The 16,692-nt window shown below is 37.5% G+C and overlaps 1 protein-coding gene across 2 annotated transcripts in view; it reads left to right on the top strand.

Moving 5' to 3' along the window:
- cpm (carboxypeptidase M) overlaps positions 1-16,692 on the top strand; it is a 379,572-nt gene that overhangs the window by 265,685 nt on the left and 97,195 nt on the right. Inside the window, exons 1-2 of one of the 2 annotated variants that reach the window (XM_028807363.2) lie at positions 5,343-5,560; positions 5,679-5,869. The exons of the other annotated variant lie outside the window; for it this stretch is intronic. Coding sequence (XP_028663196.1) covers positions 5,704-5,869 — 166 coding nt within the window. The 5' untranslated portion in view covers positions 5,343-5,560; positions 5,679-5,703. Of the gene's footprint in view, positions 1-5,342; positions 5,561-5,678; positions 5,870-16,692 lie in introns of those variants that run through there. 2 annotated transcript variants of the gene reach the window in all.

Genomic DNA, 16,692 nt, shown 5'->3' with positions numbered 1-16,692 from the left:
TAGTGCGCTGGATATTGTGAAATCTGAAGTCACGCCTTCAGCTGGTTCAGAACACGGCAGCTAGATTTTTGATTGGGTCAAGAAAATGGGATCACCTCTCCCCCATTTTAGCTTCTCTCCACTGGCTACCGGTGAGGTGTCGCATTGATTTTAAAATCTTGTTGTTTGTTTTTAAAGCCTTGCATGGTCTCGCTCCAAAATATATCTGTGACCTCCTTCACCCCTATGTGCTACCAAGAGCACTGAGGTCATCTGGACAACTGCTCCTTGTAGTGCCAAGATCTCGGCTGAAGTCTAGGGGAGACAGAGGAATAACTAGCCTCTGTACATCAGGTCTTCATCCTCGATCGAGGTTTTTAAAAGTCACCTCAAGTCCTACTTGTTTTCTTCTGTCTTTCATTGTGTATGATGGGATTGTGGTGGATGTTACAATTGGTTGTTTTATTAATCCGCTTTTGCATGATTGCTTGTATTGTGTTTATTTAAATGCTTTTTTGTACAGCACTTTGGCGCAACCTCTGTTTTTTTAAATGTGCTTTTATAAATAAATAATCTAATCTAATCTAATCTAACCAGTAGGGGGCATAGCAGCACCTCAAACAACTACACAACACAGTAGTGGGTTCAAACAAGACTTTTTTTTTTAATCTTACAGTACCTCCAAATTCTTTCCCCAATAGAACAATCCACAAACTTTGCATCTACTTCCACACCTCCCATGCAATCTCATCCACTCTCTTCTCAGCTCTGACTACCCATATAGAAAACTCTTCTTCTTTTATGCTGCACCCAAGAGTACTTCCTGTCCTGCCACATCACATCTAGGAAGCGCTTCCGGGTCAGGGAGAAAGAAGTTGTTTACAGTGGGGACCATAGATATAGAATCACTAGACGACTCATGACCAGCAGCATTGTACGTCAATGTCGCTGCCATATTGCAAGTGGCACTGCTGTGGAGTGAAGTAATGGATCAAGATTCCCCACGCATGTGCTGCTTGGGATTGTACAAACCACTGTACACTCCAAACCAGATCACAGGGATTACATTTCATAGGTAAAGCTGAACAATTGTTTTGGTTATATATGGCCATTAAAAAATCCTATTTTATAATCTTAACTTTAGCTATGCCAGGCTAAGCTAGCAAAGCTAAGCATTTATGTGCTCAAGTGAGCCTCCAAACAATGTTTTGGCTAAATGTATTTAGTCACTAACTATGTAGATTGTTGTTATCTGTTAACATTTCTCAAACTTTGAAAGTTTCCCAAAGAAATCCACCTCAGGAAGCAGTGGCAGGTAGCCATTAGACGGGATTTTGAGAAAGCTGTCCTGTGATGTGTGCCATGCTAGTTTGGTAACAGATGCTATAGTGGCATCATATGATCAAAGCTACCACTTGCTCACATTAAAAAAACAAAGGAGGTTTGATGATTCCTTCGGAGGGTGCAGTCAAGGTGGTCAAAGTAGCGGAGCGTGTTATCCGACAGTCGACATTAGGACAAGCTGTCAGTGTATCTTTGATCAATCAGTTTGTTTGGGCTGAGATTGGTTTAGATGATGTGTTTTTTCTCAAGGAGCACATTGAGGAAACACAGTTTGAAATTGACAACCATCATTTTATGCTCATGTCTTTAGTTGTGTCTGTCTTCCACAAACTAAGGCTGCACCATATTGCCAGACTGAATACTCTCAAATTACAGAGTGGCAACACACGGAAAAAGCTATGTCAGACAGTTCTGTTTCATGGATTTTAGATGCTATCCTGTATATATTTAAGTAACCACATTGTGTGTGTGTGTGTGCGTGTGAGTGAGAGAGAGAGAGAGAGAGAGAGATTGAGAGAGGAATGAGTGAAATGTTTTCAGAAATTATTAAGCCAATTTGTATACAATAAAATTGTTTATTTTTGTCATTGAGCGTATCATTTCACTGTTAAAAGAAAGACAAACAAAGATAACTGGTAGTAACAATGCAAAATTCACAATTGGTATGCCAGTTTGAAAAGATAAGTTTTGAGGGTAGTTTTAAAATGTGTTATTGAATCGAGCTGATGTATATGAGAGGGAAGAGAATTCCAGAGTTGAGGAGCACCATGAGAGACGCTCGAGCTCCCATAGAGAGCTGCAGATGAGGATCTGAGTGAGCGAGAGGGAGTGCAAGTCTGTAGGAGATCAGTGAGGTTGTGGAGAGCTTTAAATGTTAAGAGCAGTATTGTGTATTGTATTCTGTAGTTAACAGGGAGCCAGTGAAGCCGAGAGAGAACAGGTGTAATACTGTATGTTCAGTGGATTTAGAACAGCAGGTTATTATCCTGGCAGCAGAATTTTGAAGAAGTTGTAAGCGATGGACAAGTTTTTGTGGGATGCCAGATAGAATAGCAATACAGTAATCTATACGTGAGGTGACTAGGGCATTAACCAGTACTTCAGTACTGTGTTGCATAAGAATAGGACAAAGTCTAGAAATGTGTCAGAGATGGAAGAAGGCAGTCCAAGAAATGTTACTTATACGGGAGGAATTATTATTTAATAATTGTCATTATTAGTGTATAAATGGATATAAATAATTGCATATAAATGATTCGTCAAAATCTGTTGTATGTAAACGGTACTTGTTTAAACGTTATTGTTTTTTCCATCAGAAAACCCGGTTTCCACGTTTGCCTGTATTAGTTTAAATGGCAGTTTTTCCACTCGCAATATGGTGTACGCGCTGACGTATCGTGTCGACTGGGCAACACAGTGAATGCGGCGTCTATCTACTGTATGTCTATCGTGGGGACAGTCTGTTCCTGGAGTGCCCCCTGATGGCACCCATGGACCAAAACAGCACTGTCTAATGGGACTGCAATTTCCAGCCTGCTCCGCGGGTATCCATGCAGTTACCGTAGTCCAGGAAGCCTGCCACCTATTGTGTCGGAGAACAGATAGTCCATACAATTAGATGCCCCCATTCCGTTAAACTGGCCTCCCGGATGGGTAAGAACCCTTGAGCCATTCTGGCCAGAACGCCAGCCTATGACTGGTGTAAACAACAAAATATATAACCAAGAAAAAATACTTTACAAATGTCATAAATAACATTTAGTTAAACTTTACGTTAGATTAGATTTAAGAGCGTCTCCGCAAAACCCCCCTCCCCCAAAAAACACCGGGGATCGCACCCCACAAAATAACCAAGATGATGCGTTGACCTGAGAAGTTAAACGGAAGATGGTTGAATCACAGCTGCAAAGGAACAACGCCAGTTTCTCATTTGTTATCAAAATCAGCGCATTTTTGGAGATCAATAAAGTCAACACTCAAAAGGTGCTTGAAAGTGGACAGTTTTGAAAAGAATGCAGAACATGTGTGTAGAAAAAAATCTAAATTGAATGACCCTTATTTATATTACATACTTTTCTTTAAAAAAATCGAATTTTAAAAGTAATGAATGTATGAATAAAAAAATATAAGTTCATTAACTGTGCGGTGGGCTGGCGCCCTGCCCGGGGTTTGTTTCCTGCCTTGCGCCCTGTGTTTGCTGGGATTGGCTCCAGCAGACCCCCGTGGCCCTGTAGTTAGGATATAGCGATTTGGATAAAGAATGGATGGAAATTCATTTACTAATCACGCTATTTCAGCAACATCAGACTCATTAGAATAGACGAGGCGCTGAGTATCGGTACAGTTCGAGTACTTCTTAAGGACAGCGACTGAAATAGGAGACGAACCCAGTCTCATGCGCCTTTGAACAGATGCAATACAACACAGAAAGTATATACGGGAAATTGTTACAAATGTTATAACATTTGTAACAATTTATAAAATACACTGGTTTAATTAATTATCGATTCATTTGCGTATAGCGAATTTGCACTGTCGTACATTACACATAAGTGGCGCAGAGGGTAGCGCTGTTACATCAAGGGCAGAGCACACGGTGTTCAAATCCGATGTTCGAATGAAGTCTACATGTTGTCTCCGGGTTCACACTTGGGGTTGGTTTAGTCGCACATCTGCAAAGACGTGCTGGTCGGCTGATGATTTTTTTCTGTTTCGAAAATTAACATTATTTGTGTTCTGGGTTCATTCACATATTTGCAGTGCTGTCGGAACAGACTGTACCCGAAGACCCTGAAGTGCATTAATAGTGGGTTCAATAGGATGGGTATGATTATTATAAAATTACTTTGTAAAAGTGACAATGATAATAAAGATCTATCTATATATCTAATGATCTACCAACCAATACAACTTACCACTGACTTTAACCATTTTGTAGTATCGATTATAAGCAGCGACGCGGCACTAATCAATAGCGGGTCCCCTGCCCCCTCAACGCCTACGACCTATTATTGGCAAATCTCGAACCACTGTGCTATGTTGCAACCCGGAGTAGACGACCACTAAACAATATAAATAAGATGACATCAGTTTAAAAATGTATAAAATAATTTAAAATAATAAACATGATCGTACATCGAGGTAGAAACCTCCTCGTCGTTGCTCTAAATTGGAGTAAACGGGTGAGAAAAGGGGTGGCCGACCAATCATGGTAAAATGTCCTCTGTGGCCGAGTCGTAAGCAGCCATATATGGAAGTTTTAAAAAAACTAACATGGCAAAAGCGCCTATCTAATGGGGAAGGGTCTTGACCCTGGCTAAAAAGCATGGGTAAGGAAATGTAGCCGTAATTACTTGAGCATGCGTACCGTCACAAGTCAATGGCTTGTCGCAAATGATAGCCCGTATAGTTAATTCAATGGAAATTTACTGATTCTGTCCTTTTCAAATTATCTTCGTACTGGACTGGGCTAGAAAGTATTAAGGAATATTTCGGACAAAATTAAATATATTCCTCCATAAGTAGGAGTCTACAAGCAACAGATCCAAGGCAGAAGCAGCCCTAGACTGGGAAACAGTACCTTGAAACTCCTTGCATTGCTCAGAAATTCTGTATGTTAATGCTTTCCTGAACCCATATCACTGCTGTCTTCTACGTTCATTTCGCTCCATCTGGTTCTTTCTTTGTAGGCATTTGTTCTTCTTGGGCTATACGTATTTAACTTTTATACATACCATTTTCCTTTGCGTTTCTTATGACAAGCTCTTGTAATGTGTGCGAATTCGTGTAAATTAACTAAACGGAAGCTATAAATACACATGGTTTAAATATAAAGTTCAGCAGGTTAGAGCCTCTTTCATGGCCACTCCCTTTCACATTGATCTGATAGGTAGGCATTTGTGTTCCAGGTGAGTTTGATTTTTTTAAAACTCTTTCCCACATGGCGGCGCACGACTCACGGCCACAGGAGGCAAGGCAGAGGGAGGGAAGAAGTTGAAGAGGCGATGGAGGGCGGAGACTTGCAGTCGCGTATAAAGTGTTGTACGCCGAGTGAGGAGTTCCTCATGACAAACTCAACTTTTTATTTAGAAATGGTGACCTTTAGTTCTTCGAGAGCCTTGGATCCCCGACCACATGATTTGACACGGATCGGATAGGACTGTGGAGCGCGGAGTGATACGCTGAGTGTTTCAGTTTGGACGCAGACGGCCACAACAGCGAACCGGCTAGAAGTTAGGTGGGTAGCGGACGCACAAGTTGCAGGTCTGAATGACAGTTCCCTGTAGTGTAAAGATATAGGATGGAGAATCCCAGCACACAGTTAACAAGGGGTTTTATGTCGGTGTTTCCTTTAGGTGCACGTCTTTATTCAAGTTGACGATGAACTTTTTACCGGGATGCTGGTGCCTCGCAGCCTTGGCGTCTGTAGTGGGGGCTCTCGATTTTCAATATCACAACAATCAGCAAGTGGCCGATTTTCTGAGTGCTGTCAGCAGTAACTACTCGTCCTTCACATATTTGCACAGCATTGGGAAGTCCGTGCAAGGTGAGTACTTCTGAGTATGTTGGCAGTTGTTCGTATTCGAGTGTTCGACTTCTTGAAAATCCAGTTTGAAGTGAGTTAAACATACTGAAAAATCTTAACAGAAATTTGAAAGGCTTTACAAACTTTAAAAGACATATGAGTGTAGTGACGGCACATGCTGGACTGGACTGTGAGATATTTTTGCCTTACTTTTATTTGGATTTAATCCCCCAAAGTTTTGTATGAAGGAGTCCGTCTCATCGCTCAAAGGTTTATTGAGCTTACTTATAAAATTGTCATATTCCTTTATTACTCTCTAAAGAAATATGAAATACAGTTTCAAAAATTCCAGAAAAATACAGAAATTGATTCAAACCTGTTACATAAGCTAATAAATAAAATATTTTAATAAACTAAGCTCTTGGTTATTGATGGTTTTTCTCAAACTAATCTAGATTGCAATGTGACTAGATAGTGATACTGAATTTTAAATTTTGAGAAATTTCGTTCTGTATTAAATTATTCTGGTAGTGGAATATTTCTTTTTTAATGAAACGTTATAAGGTAACCATTTAGAAATTTAAGATTTTCCAATATTTGGTAAAATGTTGACAATATAAAGGCTGAATCATTCTGAAGAAGTTTATAAAATGCTTTTCCTATTCCAAAATATTCTGAGACAGGGAGCCACCCAATTTGAAATACATCCTTGTTAGTGCTAATGATGAACAATAAAATGCTAGACTGTTTCATTTCCTGTTAATCTGTATTGCAAAACCGGAAAATGTAGTTACATCTTCTGAAATAAGTCATTCATTTATGCATTAATGTTTGTGTGAATCCTGTATAAAGTGTCCGTAATATTTAAGTATTTGTAAAGCATGTTGTGTGGCTCGAGATGTATTCTGATGTGATTTTTGAACAAGTATAGTTCAGAAAAAGTTTATTTTTGTATAGCAAAATTTGAAAAGGGCAAAGATACAAAAGCAATATTATCTGAATGATCACTACTGGCCTCGATTTTATTCATGTTTTATGAAGGCTTTTAAAGGAATGGTATTGTATTCTTGAAATACAACTTGTTAATGATGAACCTATTGGTTCATTTCAGTTTTTTTTCTCTCCCTTTTTCATTATTCATTTTTGCATAATTGAATATCTTCCATAGTATATACAGTATAGTTAATGAATATTAATAACATGAAAATGAGGAAATTGGTGCATTTTTTTTTTTGTTATTTTTAAGACATTTTGGAGCTGTATGAAAGTAAATCTTTTAGCTTTGAACTGAATTTAAAGATTTCTCTTGCAGGGCTCATAGATTAACATGTGTAAGTTTAGATGTAAAGCACTCAGTTGCATGAAATAGGGAAATGTGCTTAAATGTTCTAAAGGCTGTGGAATATTTCCTGATGGTTTTCTTCTTGGGTATATATTGAGTCTTTCCAAAAAAAAAAAAAAAAAAGTATGTTTGCTGTTCAGGTATTGAAACCTGAACATACAATATCTGCAAGTCACTGGACCTTTTAGATGAGCGACTTGTGTTTGAAAATATTGTATTTTGGCTAGTTATTAACACATTTAACTTTAAGCATGTATACTACTGGCAATGTTTACATGGGATCCTGTGTGGTAATGCGGAGTATTAGTGAATGACAAGTCTGAAGCCTATCCAGGGTGTCTCTGAGTTGCCTCTGTTCCTAATGTTCAAATGATGGCTGAATTTGTTTTTTGTTGTGTGTGTGTGTTTTCCTCCTCCAGCATGTTCCTGTTCCTAATCACGGATATTCAATATCGGGCGTTTTATTTCACCCCATTTCATAGTCACAGTTTGCTTATCCTTCTAATGTCTGTATCTACTCCTATGTATGCTTAATAGATTGTTTGGTTTATCATGCATTATGATGTCATCTTTGAGACCCCAGTGATGGGGTGGATTATTAAAGTTGTATTTTACGAGAAAAGTCTGTTATTAGTGATTTTAATTTTATTGCCTAGACAGATCTCTCTCTCTCTCTCTCTCTCTCTCTCTCTCTCTCTCTCTCTCTCTCATATTAACCCAAGAAGGATGTTTGATGTTAGGAAGTTAATGTGCTAATCCATCTTATGTCACTGTGCCAAGTAGCCTTACTGCCATGTGTCCATCACCTCCTTCACTAGAGGCATTGTTGTCAATTGGCTTAGACTCAACATATTTCCTGCTCAGGCACTGATAAGCTGTACAATGCTAAATATATTACAAAATGCTAAATTATAATTGTGCTTTGTAGATGTACTTGTAATACATTGAGTAGATGTCAATGAAGACCTGGTGTTCTCTCCAAAGGAGATTTATTTACAACATATGAAACATGTTTAAGTAGCCCAGTTTTGGTATAAGCTGTTTAGACAGTGTCAGTCCTGTTTAGCGTGTGCACATCATTAGATTAAAGAAATACCATATGGAGAGCACATGTATAATTTAGGAAGGTTGTAATTGCATTAGGAGCTGTATTTAAACCTGTAGTAAAGGTTTGATTGTTTGAAAGTTTTTTGTTTTTTTTTGCACTGTGAACAAGGAGGCATGTAATTTTAATAAAGAAATGTAGAAGACTTTTCTTATGAATGCTGACCATTTGCTATTGCAAGAGGATTAAACCGTTTTATCCTGACATGAGGATTGTCAGTAAATTTCAATGGGAGTGGTGGACTTCAGGTTTTGAGAGTGGGATAAATGTTTCCTGCTTTTCATTCCAGCTAATTGTTCATTGAAGTGTTACCTAGAAATTAAAACAATGCATTTCTTGATTAGTATCCTTTTAAAAGGCTGTTAATTAGCCTCCAGGAGTGGCACTGTGGTTTTGCTTAACGTTGTTGGTATGATTGCATTTGTGCAGAGTACCACACTCAGTCATTTAGTAGCTGATCAGAGAGGGCAGGTTCTTGCAAGCACATTGCTCAGAATTGCATGAGGGTGCTGATGGACAGGAGCACACTGAGTCAAGAGACAGTATAATTAAAGTGTTAACTTGACTTAAGGACTAGGACTAGAAATTCCAGGATGATTGTGCAACCCTGTTCAGTTTTAAGAAACTGTCCATCTATTGTTTGTGAGGTTTTGAAAGTTTATATTGCCTTATAGTTAGTTGCATGGCTACAGGTTGAGTGTACGTCACACCACTGTATCCTGTCAGGCATTGTATTTGTAATTCTTTTTAATTTGCTTACTCTTTAATGCTATGCTGTATTGACAAAGTGAAAGCCTCTATTTGTCACTCATATGTGATCACCTCAAATGTTTTGAAATCTTCTTTTATGTGTGTGTGCGTGTAGTCAGTCTTATAGACTGTAGAGTCCCCTAATTGCAGTGGCATATTTAGGAGGAGCAGATCAACTTACTGATATTTAATCAGGGACAGTAGCTATTGGGATAGTGGCATAGGCTTTAAATAGGTTTGGCAATTGGGGACACCTATAGATGAAAATAAGTTCTTAACTTACCATACAGTGATTCAAGGCTGAAGGAAAGCAGACTAAAAGTGTAGATAATTTGTCTACAAATATATCTATTACCCTAGTACACTGGTCTGGAGTACCTAACTGAAGACCAAGGGTAAGGTCCACTGATTACTAATCTCTGGCACGAGAGTAGATTGTAGAGTAGCATTCAACACAGGTAATATTACATTTTGTATATAATTCATGTTCACTTTATCTCCTGGTTTATCGGAAGCGTAAAATCACTGAAAGTTTGTAGAAATATGCAAACATATCTGTTGTGCTGGCATAGGAAAAATACTGGTAAGCCACAAAAGCCTTGGACTGGATCAGGATATGAAAGATTTTATTGGAAAACTGGACCAATTAGGGTTTAATATATATAGGGGGAACTAGTACACGGATTACATTACATTAAGTAGAAAGAACTCACAAAAATCCAGAATCCTTAAAAATCCTTTAAGCTAGTTACTGTTAGCAAAGCTGTCTAATGAGATTTGTATCTGTAAAATTAAAACACTATCGTGTATCCCCCGCTCTTATACCAGTGGTGCTATGATGTCGGGCTGTTTCAACAAACAGAATCACTGCAGTCTTTACAAAATCACAGCATGAAAACATGAATATAACAGTACAGTAATCCCTCACTTATCGCGGGAGATAGGTTCCAAGGCCGACCGCGATAACTGAATTTCCGCGAAGTAGGGACACTATATTTAATTATTTAACGTGTATTTGGACGTTTTTAAACCCTCCCTGTATTGTTTACAACCCACCCTTTACTCTATTAAAAACAGGGACAACTGCTAAGCAATATGAAATCGGTAGATAAGTTTACACTTACTGTATAGCGAAGTACATGTAGCAGCTTGTAGGCGGTCATGACGTCGTCGACCTTGTTGCAAAAATTCCTAAAGCAGATTCCATCCAGACTACTGCCTTATCACGTCCACTTGCAACTCGTTTTGCACCCTGGTTAAAAGACACTGCGGCCGTAGATCTTATATGCTTTTTTTCCTCCTTTTTAAATAAAAAGAATCGATGTCCTGCAGCGGTGTAGCTGTTCCCTTCCTTCAACATATCCAAAACTTTTACCTTTTCTGCAATCATTTGCATCTTCTGTTGGTGCTTGGACACGGCCCCTGAAGCATTAGCACGTTAATGATGAATGAGTGAGATGAGACTTCCTGGTTAATGCACCACTCCGTCGCTGAGCCAATCGGCAGCACACAGGAACTTAACTGCCTGCTCTGATTGGGTAGCTTCTCAGCCATCCGCCAATAGTATCTCTTGTATGAAATCAACTGGGCAAACCAACTGAGGAAGCAAGTAAAAAGACCCATTGTCCGCAGAAACCTGCAAAGCAGCGAAAAATCCGCGTTATGTATTTAGATATGCTTACATATGAAATCCGCGAAAAGTGAACCGCGAAGTAGCGAGGGATTACTGTAACCCAGTTTTTCGTTGTAAATACTTAAACTATTTGCCATGGTTCACCTCATTTGTGCCACTTTCACTTTTACAACCTGGCATAGCGTGTAAGGCATGGATTTTGTACTTTCCCAAACCTTGTTTTACTTAGGTTTTTATTTTTCAGAGCTGCCTGAAACACCCTAGTAACATAAATATTTTTTTTGCGTGGAACATTATTTTCCTTTGTGCTTTTGAGTTTGACTTTTCTTTGACATAATCTTGACACCATTTTGTGTACTTTTTTCTTATGGGTGCCAACATTTTATATTGTGTTTCTAGGCAAGTGACTATTTTTTTGATCACTATTATACTTTGTAGTTGATATACATGATATGCATGTCAACCAATGCACTCAGAAGAGAAATGCATTTAATATAAACAATGTTGGCAGGATAGGCTCAGTAAATAGAGTTAAGTCATTGAGTTTATAGATGGATGTGTAAATTAATAAAGAATTCGTGAATAAAAGACAATAAAGTAGATATTTATGATGAAGTTCTTGTTTTATTACTTTAACTAGGGGGCTTCGTTCACCAACCCCACCCCACCCCACCTGCACTTCACACCATTGGGATCGAGGTGGGGCTGAACGCACCCCAAGGAGACACGGCTGCTCCTCTGCAACCCCTCTTAAATGGTGATACAATGGGAAACAAGTAACAGTTTGTGGGTTGTTTTTTTTAAACCTTCTATTTGTTCGATCAGCTACTGGCTTGCTGCTGCTTCTGTTCTGCATGATCAGCATTTTGGGTGGCGCTTCAAATGTTTAAAAGCCTGTACAGCACCTGTCCTTTTGTTCTCAAACACTATACAATCTCTTTTTTTTTGCTTTTCCATTATTTCACGGAGTAAAATTTTCCATTTGTGTTTGTGTTAATGTCCTCTTTTCACTCAGTTTTTTGAGACTTTTGAATTTTCCTACTTCCATTATCTCTAACCTGCTCTACTTGTGTATCACGGGACTTGCTTACAAAGGTTGTAAGAATGACGTTGATGTGCCTGTCTCGCAGGATGTGAAAGTGTCTCTCTTCAAGATTACATCTCTTTGCCGGAAAAAAGTCTCATCCCAAGATTTTTTTTTTAATATAATAGAGAGATGTAAATACTTTCTGGTAGCTGATAGACTTGTAATACCATAATATACCGAATACTGCATCCCAGTCTAGAGAACGAATAACTTGATACTACTGGAAACAGTGAAACTCCTCAGCTATTTGAGAGTATTTTTCACATTACAGCAGAGGTCAGAGCAGTTTGTGGTGGGGTGTTCTATTGCAACAACAGCAAATGGTTTAACGTACTGTAGGTCTAGGAGCATGTTTGTGTCATTGAGGGAAACCAAGCAATTCTTCCTGTTTAGTGAAAAGCCATTTATAGTCGGACAAGTCACAAGGTTCATTCAAGAAGTGCAAAAAAAAAAAAAAAAGCTTTCATATGCCAGTTGTGCCTCCTTGCAGACGAAGTTAATTATTCTAAGAAAAACCTTACTTTGAAGGAAGTGGAGTGTGAATTGTGTTTTATTCTAAGAGGGTGGTTACTATTGCAGATGTTATTCTTTTGCCAAAGATGACCTTTCAGAATCCTAACATGTCTGAAATGTACAGCTCTGAGTCGGCATATTTATACAATGAATATGGTCAAGAGCAAGTGCTGCAGCAGACTAACCTATGGATGTGTACATCAATTGGTTCAGTACCGCTTGGCAACAAACTGAAGGCATCATCTCTCCCATTAACATTTTTTTTTTATTCTTTTATTTTCCTCACCTTTTAAACTATTTAGATATTTGTTTTTGTTAATCAAAATCAAAGCAGAATTTTTTTAGTTTTACATTTTTGTAAATGTATTACTATGCAGAAAATTAAATAGTTCTTTTGTTTTTTTTTTTTTTTGGTAAAAAAAGTTTCCGAGTTCTAAGCAAAAAACAGACCTAAACATGAAACCAGTTGACTACAGGGTATAAGTACACCAACATACACAATGTAACTTTTTAAAGCCACCAATTAACATTTCCTGCAAGAGAAAACAGTACTAAAATAGAATCCAATTAACCTTTAGCTATGTCACGATTTGAACTTTTAATAAAGTTAATAAAATTAAAAACTGCATATTGGTGTACATGCACATACTGTATGTATGTTGGTCCAGATGAATGAATGGCTGTGTAAACAAGTGTAGCATTAACCTTTTATTTTTTTTGTTAGTACAAAATTCTTACTCGCTGCATTCAAATGAAGTGCACAATATTTTTCCCCCCACTGCAAACAATATTTTGTCTGTGTAAAATTTATATATAAAAATTTGTAAGATTGCTAGGGCAAATATCAAAGTTGATACAGTTCCTAAATGAGTAGAAAGAGGTGTTTTTGTGGTCAACCCCCCCCCCGCTTTGTCAAAATTGATTCTGTGTAATGTTTGTGTAAAAATCAAACTTCGGCTATTTGGATAAATTTCCCTTTGTAATTTTGACTGAATGCCTCGACTTTTCCAAAATGCACTGTGCATTTAAGCTTCTCAGTCCTACGTATGTTATAGAATGTGTACATTTTTCACTTTCAAATTTTCTGAAGCCATTAGTGTTTCAAAGCAGTGCCTCCCAGGGCTAGTATGTGCACACACTGTAGCTCTTTAACTTGTCTGTTACATTGAGTACAACCTAAAGATGTTCTGAAAGGCAGGAGCCTTTCCTTAACCCAATTCTGAGCATGTATAATATAATGCCTTTCTTAAGTCTTTGCTGAAGAGTCTTTAAAAAAAACCTCTTTTGCTTGTAAAGCTGATAAGGAGGTATTCCAGTACTTTGTGTAAATTAACAGTGATAATGTTTGTCTTTGTAATAAGCTGATTTTTACAGAATTTGTCTCAATGCCTGGTCTCTTTTGCTACTTAAGGATTTTCATGTGTGTTTTGTTCATAACTAATATAACTAAGGTGCAATTTTAGTGAGTAAAACAAAATGACAAACTCTTAGTTATTAGATGTGTTGATTACTTTTTTGTCACTTTAATTTTCTTTTTGAACATAATTTATTACCTATTTAGACATTTTTTTTTCCTCTTTTACCTGTTACCAAGCACATACCTTATTCATAAAAAGTAGAATTGTATCAAGTGTTTTTGACCTTTCTGTGTAAAGTTCCATTAGTTAATTCAGCAGAATTTCAAACAAAACTAATTTATGTGTTAATAGATCAGGTAATATATATTAAATAAAGTCAATGTGTCTCCCCTGTGCCATGCAGTTGTATGCGCTTATGGCTGACGGATGCCATGTTTGGCATTAATCTGGTAAAACAGCATTCGTGATAATTAAGATGAGTTACAAAGCAGTCTTTGTACTGAACTGCACCCCCCCCCCCCCCCCCTTACAAAAGGCTGCTTTAAACATTCTCCATAATGCAACTGTTTTCTGAGTTGCAATATTCCTAATGGCCCATCTTGCCTCAAGTGAACACATTTTATATTCATAAATTTATTGTATGCAATAAATTTTTAATTGTAAGAAGGCACCTTTTTGTAGCATATGCTTGTAGCCCTGAATTGCTTACTGTATGTTTTGCTTCTGTGTTCTTCAGTGCATTGTTTTTGAAATAATGTTGTCAATTTATTTTATACTAAGCTACATCATTCATTTTGTCATTAGGGAATTAAGACCTTGCATATTGCTGCAGCTCTTTATTTTTCATGTTAAAAGAAATAGCCAGAATTAATCATCCACCAAAGATTATTTTGGAAGCTGTAGCACAAAAAAAGCACTGCTTTTGTACCTGCTTTTAATATATGGGTAGACTGCATCTTTCACATATTCTGTCTTTGTGCTTAGTGTTTTCCTAGGACTCCTAACAAAAGCCAAAGACATGCTTTTAGTCTGATTGGTGGCTAATGACCTAGTAAAATAAAGTGTCTTCAGATGGACAGACATTCTTTCCAGGGTTGGTTCCTGCTCACACCAACTTATACTGAAATAGTTTGTCTTTTAACAATGTTTGTGAATCTGAAATAATAAACAAAAAAGATTTAATATTCAAGAACTCCTTTTATTTATGTATGTATGTATGTTGTAAGAGTTAAATTTGAACCCTACTCTGTGTCCACCTGGCATGTGTCCGAGTCTCCTATCCTTCTGAGCTTATACTTAAAAGCTGATGCTGTTATTTTTATTCACGATGATAAAATGTGTTTCCTGTGTCTGTCTGTATTCATAAATTTCTTCCACTATGTATGTATGTATGTATGTATTTCTAACTATTCATTAACTTTAATCACTTGCTCAATATATGAGGGGAAAAGTGGATTCCTATTATTCAAAAAGAAGAGAGCCATCACTTTTCTGCCTTTTCCCTCAAGTTGGAAATGGGCCATGAGTTTGTCATGATTTAGGCCGAAAACTGATGTCTTGTACCCTTTTCCTTTTATAGAAGCCATATTGTGTACTGTTGTCAGGGTTACATCCAATGTTTGTAGGGGCGTGGACTCTAGGGTTGTGACCTTGACTAAATCAGCAAATGGCATAAAAGGTCAGCCTTTTGCTCTGAGCCTCGTCTATTTCAATTTTGAATTGATATTTAATCTTTGGAAGGTAGGAGGAACACTAGAATACTTGGAGGGAAAAAAACCTAGTAGAGACTGGGAGAATGAACACCCTCCACACAGACAACTATCATATTTAGGATTAAAACCTAAGAGATTAGGTCCTTGAGGTGGCAGCCCTAAATAGACCTCCAGCATTGCATCACTGTGTCACTTTCATTACTGATTAATTTCTAAAATATTGTTTAAAAAACTGGGGGCTTAACGGAGAGGGTGCCTGAAAGAATAGAGCAGGTCATGCAAAAAAAAAAAAAAATTATATAACTAGCCCTGTACAGTTATGACAGGATTATAGTATGTTGCCTATCACTAACTTCAACTTCTATGCTTTTTGTGTGGGGTGCAATGTGGTAGAAGCTAGTGACCTGGAGAGTTGACAGAATGGTGGTCTTTTACTGTTTGTCCAGTTCTTGTGCTTTACTTGATATGATTTCATCCCTTTTTGACAATCAAAACTGAGCATTGCATCTTGACATATGTTTTAAGGGTTATTCTGTGATTAGGAGTGCAAATCCTCTAATTTTTATACAGGACAAACATGTTGCAGTGACGAGATGAAGTAAGGCAGGATTGATATAATGTTATCTTGGTTTGTCCCAGCTGTAATCCTGTCACTGCCTAAGTCATTTGAAATCTTGAGCCTTGCTTAAAAATAAAGCATATGGAAGCCTGTCCTGGCAGGTTTGTCACAATAAACCAAAATAAATCCTTGGCACATCAAGGAACATGTTCAAAGGCAAGACCACATAAGATCATAAAAAGTGAACCTACATGCACGTTATTAGGAAGTGGAAAGAAAACATTCGACCTGGTTGAAAACCGAAACCAATATAGTAACAGAACTTGAGTGTAAGGTAATGGTGATTTTTCGCAATAAATGGACAATGTTACATAGTAGTGTCAACATGATATTTAAAGGTTACACAAACTATCAGATATGACTTGTCACTTTACTTAGTCTGCCAAAAATACTTAAGACAATACCCCAGGAGCAACAATTTGGAAAATGAATGAATATATAAATATAAAAAAAAGACATGGACTGATCTGTTAACATTAACCTAGAGTACTGTGTGTGTGTGTGTGTGTGTGTGTGTGTGTGTTCATTAGCTGCTGTAAAATGAACTCTTGCATTTACTTGTTTTGCAGTCTTGGTGTTCTTTTCAGTGTCTTCATAAATTATAAAACACCTTCCACATTATCCCTGGTATTACATTACAGTGTAATGAATACAAATGTTTATTGTAATATTTCTTAATGTATATTCTAAGTGATTCTTGGTCAGTTAAGCTGATTTTTTTTTTT

The sequence above is a fragment of the Erpetoichthys calabaricus genome, chromosome 1 (assembly GCF_900747795.2).
Source record: "Erpetoichthys calabaricus chromosome 1, fErpCal1.3, whole genome shotgun sequence".
Lineage (NCBI taxonomy): Eukaryota > Metazoa > Chordata > Cladistia > Polypteriformes > Polypteridae > Erpetoichthys > Erpetoichthys calabaricus.
Note: the sequence above shows the minus strand (reverse complement) of the source record. Positions and strands in the feature narration are given on the sequence as shown.